Consider the following 10,560-nt stretch of genomic DNA (forward strand, 5'->3'; position numbering starts at 1 on the left):
TTTCATACATTTTTATTTCAAAATGTATACATGATGGCATTTCCTGGTTACATGATTACATAGGTAGAATTCCATATTTATGCCAATTACAGTGATAATTATTCCATAATTAAAATAATTATTAAGCCTAATGTAAGTTACATGTGACTTGATGACACCTTTATAACACATTACATTTATTTTTAAACCATGGGTCACCTAATCCTGTGAGGCAAGGATGAAGAGGCCTTTAACTGGTAGTATGCTCCATGGCAATCAGTAAAGATGTTCAGTGACTCTCCACTTGCAAAGCACCCAGCATATCTTAGTCTGTGTGTCTTGCCATTATTATTTTTTCATAAATATAGGAAGCATGTATTTTCCACATGGCTGTGGCTTTGAATGCCCATAATTAAGCCTTCTACTTTAGTAAATTAGACCATGTATCTTAATCACAACTTGTGTTCAACACAGAGGTGAATCCATGTATCTGTACATAGCCTCAGCACAGCACATCAAGCTGAATCTGTGACGATTAAGGCCCCATTCACACTGAATCCGTTGCATTACGTTACCATCACTTTTTATCAGATGGTAATGCAAGGTTAATGAAAAATGAATGGGGACACTGCAGCGTTGTAGTGCTGCACGTTGTGTTGCTGAAACAAAAAGTAGCGCATACTCTTTTTTTCAGTGCGACGCATCCCATAAAAAAAATTCATGCTAATGGGTGCTAACACAACGGAACGTATGCAAGCCATTACAGTACGTATGCAAGCCATAAAGTAACATGTCCTGAGTGACCACTCAGGACATGTTACTTCACATAAAATTTGCCAAAAAAAGAAAGAAAAAATGTGCCGGTATGCAACGGATCAGAAGGAAATCGGAAGGTGCACTTGTAAGTCAGCGGACCTTGCGAGTACCTTCCAATTTTGGTGTGAATGCACCATTAAAGTAGAACTGAAGCTTTTTTTATAGATAGAGTAAGGGAGGGTTATATCCCCCTGTCAGCTTTTTTTGCCATTTGTGTCCCATTGGGGAGATTTCCCATCACTTCCTGTCTGATAACCACTACAGAAAGTGAGAGAAAATCCTTCCAAGAAGAGGATAATCCCTGGTGGCCAGAAGGGTCACCAGAACTAGTGTCCCCATTGGAAGATTCCTGTTTTGGTGAGAACCCAAAAATGTTAGATTTTCTTTCACTTTTATTGTCAACAGTCACCAGGACAAAGAGAGGGGGAATCTCAATAACGGGAACAAAAAAAGCAATAAAAACCAGAGTCTATCCAAAAAAGTAAAAAACAAAGTTTTGGCCCGTGTTGTATTTTAAGTATTTTCTCCTGTGTATGTGACTGAATCTACTGGTGTCTAAGTGAGTAATACAGTAAAATAGGTGTACATATTGTATTTAATATTTTAAAGGTGACCAAAAAATGGAGGAGTTCTCATTCAGATGAGCCCATACCTCTAATATTGTGCCTGGCATACTAAAGCAGCAGATGCTTAATCAGCCAGGGCACACCATTTGGAAAATCTCTGAGCATCAGTATGCATGGTTGCATCATGTACTCATGAAATGACCTGATCTGTAGCCAATGGTAATGGCATGGGACTTTCAGGAATTTCAAGATAGTTGAAACAAACTAAACAAAAACAATAACAAAAATCACTTCAGTTAGGTTGTGCAATGGTGTGTATTTATTTATTAAAACCTGAATGTTCAGTAAAAGTATTTGAAAGTGAAGACAGCTTGAATGGCTCCAGTCATTTGTCTTCCTTCTCAATCTACAGTATATGATTCTGTTTAGGGAACTACAACAGGCAAGTATAAAGACAGACTGAGGTAATCCTGTGCTGTCAGAACTGTACAAAATTTCCCAGCACTTGATCCTGTCAGCACAGAAGTATATAAATATATAGAAATTAATAAATTGGAAATTAGCTTACCTTTAGGGCAGACCCATCCTACTTAGAGGGGTCTATTGATAAACAATGCACAGAGCCATTTACCCTGAAAATGTCTATGCTTATTTTCTATGTTCCTTAGCTATATCTAGTGGCCATAATAAAAAAGTTTGTTTTTGCATCTATTCACAGAACATTAATTATCACAGAGATTTGCAGGGCATATGGCTCTGTTAATTGTTTAAACCTCAGAGTGTATGTAAGGGCAAAAAAACACATGAAGATCTTCTCTGCAAAGCATGTACATTTCCCCAAGCTCCCAGAAAAGCACTCAAATCCTAATTTTCTATTGTGTACTGACAACACACAGCATTTTTGTGGACTGAATGGTGTCAGCCCTGCCCACTTATCTTTTTCTAAAATACTGAATCCTGCCTCCTCCCTTCATTTCCACAACATAGTGACTTATTGTTCTGTAGTGCAAGATAGGGAATATGAGCTAATTAGACTCCTAAAGTGCACTTGTGCACATGAATTTATTCATATATTCTTAACAAATCGCAAATTATTTGGAAACAAGCCATCCTGACTTCTCTAGCTACTTTCAGTCTGAATTAATTCAATCTCAAAGATCATTGAAGAACACAATAAAGACCCAGGGGGAAAGATTTCAGTGGTTTCTAACAGAATCATCTGCTACGTGTTTGTAGTAGAGGGCTGACAGCCTGCCAAGATTCTGTTCTCATAAATCAGTGCTTGTGTTGTGAAGCTTGAGAATTTTAATTTACATGCTTTAGTGTGCATAATCTGAGCACAGGAAGTGTGCACAGGACTACTCAAAGTTTCTGACATGATCGACGGGCACTTGTTGAAGAGATATAACAAAACACTTTCAATGGTATATTTAACAGCAAAAGGGAGCAAATAAGAGAAATGAATTGTTAGGGTTTACATACATGCTAAAGGTACAGCAACATACTAGAAGTCCAGGTTCACTCAAAGCTACTGAAGACCACCAGTCAGTTTCAACAAACCGAAAATATAGTTACTGCACAAATCCATTTACAAATAGCAAAGAACAGATACCTGAGGGCAGATGAATTTATTGAATGAAATTCAATGAATGAAATCTGACTTTACTACATATGTTATAAAGGTAGAACTAACTGGTTTTGTAGCTCAGGTAAGGTACATTGTGTGCATTTCCTCTTTTTAATATTCAGTACAAGTAAGAGTTGTTAATGACAATTGTGTATGGCATTATTGAGGCCTTAAAGCTGAGACTGTCAAAACTTCCACCTCACTGCAAGGGTTAAATGCTAATCTCGGTCTAGGGTACCATTAGAAAACTTTTTTGTAGCGTATCCCTGACTCCTTCAGGTTTCCTTCCTGCTGTGTAACTGGTCCCCTGAAGCCTCTGATCTTTGGTGATCCTGCTACTGCATTATGGCCACTAGATGGAGCCAATGAGCAGAGGAAATCCTATGCTCCTCAGCTCCATCTAGAGGCCATAACACAGTATGAATGTAAAAGTCAGATTTTCACAGAATGAACGGCTCTGTGAATGTTTTATTAATACAACCCATAGTGTTTTTTTTTTTAACTCTGATCATAATGCAAAGTTTTTTTTAAGAACTGACCAGCAAATCTGTTTAAATTGGCTTGATAAAATAAGATTAGTGTTTTTTATTCATGTCTTTTAATAATGCATTATTTATTCCATTGCTTGTCAGTCTCTAAGCTTTCCAACTGCCCTAACTAAATAAGGAGCATCCAATCTCGTGGAAGACAAAATCTTGTTTTTTGTAAAATTCCCCTCCAGATAATTAGGTATTACTCAAGCTATTAAACTGATACACTTTGATAAAATCATATGCAAATATTTTGAGTTCCTTCTGTCAAAAACCATTTAACACTACAGTTGAGCGCCTACACTACACAGTAGCCCATTGCACAGCCATCTGCCCTGGGATCAGATCCAGCCCACCACACCCTGCTATTGTTAATGGGGATGTGAGCTGTTTTCCACCACTCTCCATTACTTATAATTTGTCCACGTCCAAACAGTTTCCTGTCATGGCTAGTAATGGGCCAGTGCACCTCATGGCCTCTTGCCTTCAGGTCTTCTACTACATCACTGGCAATCCCATCCTCAAGGTACAGGTGCCATTTCTGATCTGAATATGAAAAAAAGGGAAAAGTAAAACGAATTACAAAATGTGAGAAATAAGCAGAAATCAAAACTTTAGCTTGAACACTGCTATAGCTATACATGTTTCATGCAATCATTTGACATGAACATATTGCTAATATAGCACTGCAATTAGAAAAACCAAGAAAGCAAGTTGTCTTGACTTGAAGCTCTCCGTCAACTTTTACCACATCTATCACCTTTTTCTATTTTCCAGCTGAATAATGCACTCTGTGCCCCATGCACATCAATGAAAATGCCCGTCACAAGCATTTTAGTGTGTTTTTTTGCAAATTTTTACATGTTTGTGCACTTACCAATGATTCAACTCCTAGCCTGTGAACACAATGCAGGATTTGGGGGTTTCCATGCTGGAGGTGGAGACTTTTATTAACCGGGTGAAGGCCCACAAGAACATATACGACCACAGTGATACCCATTACAAGGGCTGTGGTATGCGGCAAAGGGCATAGGAGGAAAGTCAGAGTGAAGTTTGGGAGCTCTGATAGCACAAGACATCACACCAGGAAGCAGATACAAGGATGATGATGACATATGATGTCACAGACGATTCTGCTTTCCCTTGGTCAAAACAAAAAGGCATGACTTCCGGAGGCAGATGCATCACAGGATTTGTTGTTTCACCACAGCTGAAGGGCTAAACACTCCGCATAAAGAGACAGGAGATGCTTATTGGCTTGCATGCCGATCCACTCACATGCAGGAAGAAAGGAAAGACTGGCAGAGGATTCACTGAAGTAACCATATAACATCAAACTTAATTCTATTTTTCAAACATAATACAGTTATGTACTGTATAATAGCTAAACCCCAAGTCTGGACACAATAATCTTGCCAAATTAATGCAAGTTGAAAGTCCATTAGCTGTAAAGCCACATACCATATTCTACACTGCCGCCTTCTCCATTCAATTCATCTTTTCATTTGGGTGGAAGCTCCCATTGGACTCTCGTCCTCTCTGGCTGTAAGCAGGTCTCATAGACCTCAGCGCTGTGGTCGCATCTCCATGCCCTTTCCCTCTGGCCAATCACAGAACAGCCCCAGGCTTTGTTCTGTGATTGGCCAATAAACAAATTGTATATAAAACCGTCACTGTGCTCTTTTTCTCTTAATTGAATGTGTGGGCTGGGAAAGTGTGCATTGTATGTTGATTTTATATAGAAATAAAAATGCTGCAGAAATTGTGACTCCTTCCCACTCCATACAAAGCTAATAATGTACTATGAGGCCATCAGATATCCAGCCTTTATCATTCTTGGTGTCCCTCTTTAATAACAGGTCCAGCATAAATATCCTTTTACTAGCTGTTCACAAAATAGCCTACATGACATTTTATTTGTCCAGAGAATTTTAATACTTCAGACTTTATTGAAATTCACAGCAAATCCAGAGTAAGTGTGTTACATACACTGTTACTCTGAATTTGCTGTGAATTTCATTAAAGTCTGAAGTATTGGAATTCTCTGGATAGTGCGGTCTGTTCATATACTACTACATTCCAAGGTGGAGATGCACTTATTAGACCAGCACCTGGAGAGTCCGGATGGGGGCTAGGGGATTGGAACGGTGAGATTTCTTTTGGCTCGACATTTTATCTGTGTTTAGCTGCACTGAAGTATACTCTGCTAATAAAATCCTTACCTTTGTTATTATACTCAACATAAAATCGAGGCGCATCAAGAGCCAGTTGTGGATTCATTCCAAATTCTGCCATGTTTAAAAGAACCTACAAAAATAATAAATATATAATCAAAGTGAAGCCGTGATTAGATAGGAATTGCCATAGAGAATTTGTTTCTGGACTAAATCACCCAACCAACATCCTCTCTCTGCTACCATTGAGGTCCATCAGTTAGTTGAAAGAATTAATGTGAATTCAGTAGGACCATAGCAGTGAAGATTACTGTTAGAAAGTCACAATTGTGGATTTTTCTAACCACTCACCATCCAAAAAAAGATTATCAGTCAAGATGGAATTGTAATTTAATAGAGAGAAAAAAATAATAATGACAGAGGCATACACAAGACAGAGGCATACACAAGACAAGTCAGTCTTGTATACTTGTACAGGCTCCTTTTCTGTACTGAAAATTCTTATTTCATGATAAACTTCTCATTGTGCATTAAAAGTTGTAGCCAGTCAGATAAAGCCCACATAATTTAGGTATATGAACTACAAAGCTTCTCTTGTGGTGGAGCAGTGGTCAAAATACATCAGTATCATACAACCTAATGTCCATGGTTGCTTGCTGGCTGTTTCTGATTACATGTGACATATTGTTGATTCCCTAATTTACAGACTGTATATTGTTTGTACTGCATATCCCCACCCAAAAACTTGAGGAAAACCAGTCAAATTATTTAATATATTGTTCACTTAACAGCTAGCATTTTCTTTTATTATCTTATTTTTCTCTCAATGCAACCCAAAATACTAAGTAAACAATGCACTTTGCGGTCAGCCTCAGTCTCTTACTAAGCAGCAAGCACTAGTTCCAGCGAGAAGCCAAAATAAAATCAATATTATAAATGTAATGTGTCGCGCTCTCAAATGTGCTCTATATCTAGATGCAATATATATACATATTCACAGAGTGCACTATGGAGTGTCCCCCATATGTCTCCATCTGCTGAGATTTCATTGATACCACTGGGGAGTGCTTCCAGCTCTGGAGTCCTTATAGTGGAAAAAGAAAGAGGAAATCTTTTTCACGGTGGAAACACCTGCTATCTTCCCGCCTGAGATTTAAGAGGGAAGTGGCTTTTTCAGACCTTTATAATGTAAGGTCGTATGGAGAGGTGAGAGTTATTCTATTATGAGTGGAAAGTGGAGATCACAAGGAGCACAAAGGGATTATCTAATCACCAGTTACTTGCATTCAGTTTTGTAATGGAGGCACTTTGTAAAGCTGCCCATACACCTGATGATTATCGTACTATATTCGCGGGTGATCCTGTGATCGTACGATAATCGTACGGTGTATGGGCAGCGTGCGACCGCATATACTGTAAGGTCGCACGACTTTCGTCTTACGAGCACGGAAGCGCGATCGCAGGACGAAAGCCGCACGGGCCGAGGTGCGCAAGCGCACACTGCCCGCTCAACATGGCAATCATCTGTAAGCCCTCCCCGCTGATTATCCATGATTATTGTGATGATCGCACGTACGATCTGCCTGTCCAAGATGGGCAGGTCGTACGAACTTTTAATATGTAAGAATTATGGATTTGTCTCTACACTGAAAAAGAGTACAACATGCATAAAAAGGGGTCTGGAGCGCAGCACACTGTGGTGAATAAAGATGAATGAAATGTAATTTTGTGACATTTTTATACATTTAAGTAAACAGTGTGATGTATCATCTCCACTGGGGGTGCATGTGACAGGGTGACAATACAGGAGCCCAGTTGGGAGACAGTTGTCACCCTATAACATGAAGTGCCAGAATAAAGCAGGATCACCAGGAATATTTGAGTAACAACTTGGCAATAAAAACATTAAAGATTATACAAAATTTTAGTGATTGGCTTTAGAACACTTCAGTATATTTTATAATTGCAATATTCCACATTGGTATTATTTAGGATATCCTCTGTTACTAGCGTTCAAGTCTCATTTTGGGAATGAAAAGCCTAAATGAGTTTGCAGATGAAAGCATTAAAAAAAACATATTAACAATATACCAGGGCCTGAAGAATTTCACTGACATGAAAAGTGTATTGTTTCCTAGTGCTAAGTGTTTTGTGTATAGATGTATTCAACTGGAGAAAAAAATCACATTTCTTTCAGGTTCAGTGCCAGAAAGAATGGCTTAACAATCTTCTATGCCTACAATAATTTCTTCATGCACTTAAATAAAATGTTCTCAATGTTTGTGTCTAGTAAATACTCAATTTTGACCTTTCTATAAGTCTGCCATGAACGTCTAAGAACTCACCAAGGCTTCCAGTAGGAAATATACGGGACTATTCACTAAGCTGCCGTAGGCAGCGCAGTAAAAGACCGATCTGAAGTGAAGTGAGCCAAACACTGTTCGGCTATTCACTTCAGGCTGGTACGGCTGATTTCAGCAGTACATCGGCTGAAATCAGCCGTACATCGGCTCACTTCACTGAGCATGTTCGGCCGACCCGAAGTGCAGAAGGAGTTCGACTCAGCCGATCCAACATCTGGATCGGCTGAGCCGAACCTCCGGCAGGCTTTTCACTGCTGTTCGGGCTATTCTTAAAGATGCCGAACAGCAGTGAGTGAATAGCCAAATGCCACTGAGCGGCATTCGGCTCGACTGTTCTGCTCGGTCCCTCAGAGGTACCGAGCAGAACAGAAAAAGAGTGAAAAAAGTTAAAAAAGTAAATACAAAACGATTGTGCGGAGCTAGCAGTGACAGCTAGCTCCGCCCAATAGTTTCCTATTGTCCGGCGGCTCTGCTGCTGTAAAAAAAAAAAGGAAAAAAAAAAACTCTCCCGGGAGCTGGCCTCCTGGCCGCCCAGGAGAGAAACACCGCTGTGTCTTTTTTTCTTTATTCTGACACGAGCGATATCAGAATACGTAAGATGACGGCAAGCAGGCTGTCGGCCAATGGCCGGCCGCTCGGCCAGCTCCGGCTTTCAGCACGGCTCAGCCAAGCCGATGCATATGCGTTCGGCTCGGCTGAGTCGCTCGGCCATGATCGGGAGCTGTACGGGCTATTGTGAGTAGCCCGTACAGCACCCCTTGGTTCTACTGAACCGAAGGGGTCCTGGGGCCGAAGCTAGCCGAAGGATCGGCCAAAGCTACAGCCAGATCCTACGGCAGCTTCGTGAATAGACCCCATAGATTCATTTTGAATAGCGTTTTCTTTGTAAACCTTTACATCGTACCCTTCGATTTACATTTTTTCATTGAATGTTGATTTCACCCTTTACCTGCACATGGCCTTGTGGTTGCATGAAGCCCCCCATCACACCAAATGTACACAACAAGTCTTCGGTGTCTGCAGTGGTGGCTAGTGCTGGTATAATTGTATGGAAGGGACGTTTTCCAGGTGAGAGGCAATTTGGGTGTCCAGGGGAAAGGGAGAAATTTTTCCCTCGGTTCTAAAATATAAAGTTCAAAACAGAAATAAAAGTTTTAGTGTTAAAATTGTACTTATTTAATCTGATAATCGTTTCTTTTATAAGCAACCCTATTTAGCCCTTGCCTATGCAGGCATTTTTTCATCCATGATCTCATCCTTGGCCAATTTAAAGTGAGAATCCTGGCAAAGAATGACCACGATATTATGAAGAATGTAATGCCCATTTGCATGTTGTTCTGCTGAGCTGGCCTATACTCACTAATTTGGAATGGATACTACCTGTGACTGTGAAAGCACTTAACACCTGAATCAGCATGTCAATTCTCAAGTTACATTACTATAAAAGCTTTATGCATCATTGTAAAATCTCTCATTAGCAATATTCTCTTAATAAAATAAAATTAAAGTTTATGTACAGGCAAATCTTTTTTTCTAGTTTTGGATAGAGTATGGAAGGATCAGAACTCTTGTCAAGTTTTTATCGTTGTCTTTGTCCCCACGGTGGGGGTGTCAGGGGGACATGTACCCCTCTGTTGATTGTTACCTAGACAAGATCCAAAATGTTGAGTTGTCACTAGGAGAGATAGAGGGTCAATATTTCAAAAGGAATATTTGTTCTGGTTAGTTTTCTAAGACAGGAAGTAATGTTAAATGTATCTGATGGGAAAACTTTTTTATTAGAAGGGTGTTAGCCCTTTCCTACTCTATCTAAAAGAACATTTTATTGTAGGTGTCCAACACACTGCTTACTAGTGAATTACTGTTCATTTGCTGCAAAGCATGTGCATTGGGGTGCAATTCAGAATGAATGGCACCGCAGCACAGCAACATGCATTATGTCCGTTGATGTGCATTATCACAATCCAACAAAGTAAATGGGCCAAAAATGTTGTTTGAGATTTATTTGAGTTCCTGCATCAGCATAAACACATGAGCCCCAGGCAGGATGCCTCAAATAATGACCCTTTCTCTCTGTGTGGAATCAGGGGTCTCTCTGCAGTGGTCCAATACAATACAGACACATTGTACAAAATTTAGCAAATTTTAATATAAGCAATTTACGTGCTAATTTTGGTTTGAGCTATTCAGCACTGTAAACAGCAGGCATTTTGCAACAGGAAAGCAGAGGAGAAACTGGAAAACATGTAAAGAAAATGTGAAAAGTGTTTTAAAGAGTCACTGTTAATATGCTCATTCAGGACAAAGTGACAGGGTCTTTTGTATTTTTTAGATAATGATCTTTTAATTTCTTTTCATACTGGATTAGTAGACACAACTGCAGAATTGTTTAAACATTATATAACAATATCAAGGCAAAGAAAAAAGTGCTTATGTCATTTTTGGAAAGTTTGGTAATATTGCAAGAAACAGCAGCTGAATCATATCATGCCACTCCCCGGTTTC

The 10,560-nt window shown here is 39.5% G+C and overlaps 1 protein-coding gene across 1 annotated transcript in view; it reads right to left on the minus strand.

Moving 5' to 3' along the window:
* Positions 1–3,756: 3,756 nt before the first annotated feature.
* Positions 3,757–10,560, minus strand: part of LOC108801537 (putative gamma-glutamyltransferase YwrD) — a 46,324-nt gene continuing 39,520 nt past the window's right edge. Inside the window, exons 9-11 of the mRNA XM_018573426.1 lie at positions 9,005–9,175; positions 5,741–5,825; positions 3,757–4,064 (exon numbers count right to left, since the gene is read on the minus strand). Coding sequence (XP_018428928.1) covers positions 3,817–4,064; positions 5,741–5,825; positions 9,005–9,175 — 504 coding nt within the window. The 3' untranslated portion in view covers positions 3,757–3,816. The remainder of the gene's footprint in view (positions 4,065–5,740; positions 5,826–9,004; positions 9,176–10,560) is intronic.

The sequence above is a fragment of the Nanorana parkeri genome, unplaced genomic scaffold (genome assembly GCF_000935625.1).
Source record: "Nanorana parkeri isolate BGI_ZX_2015 unplaced genomic scaffold, ASM93562v1 scaffold2374, whole genome shotgun sequence".
NCBI classification, from domain to species: Eukaryota; Metazoa; Chordata; class Amphibia; order Anura; family Dicroglossidae; genus Nanorana; species Nanorana parkeri.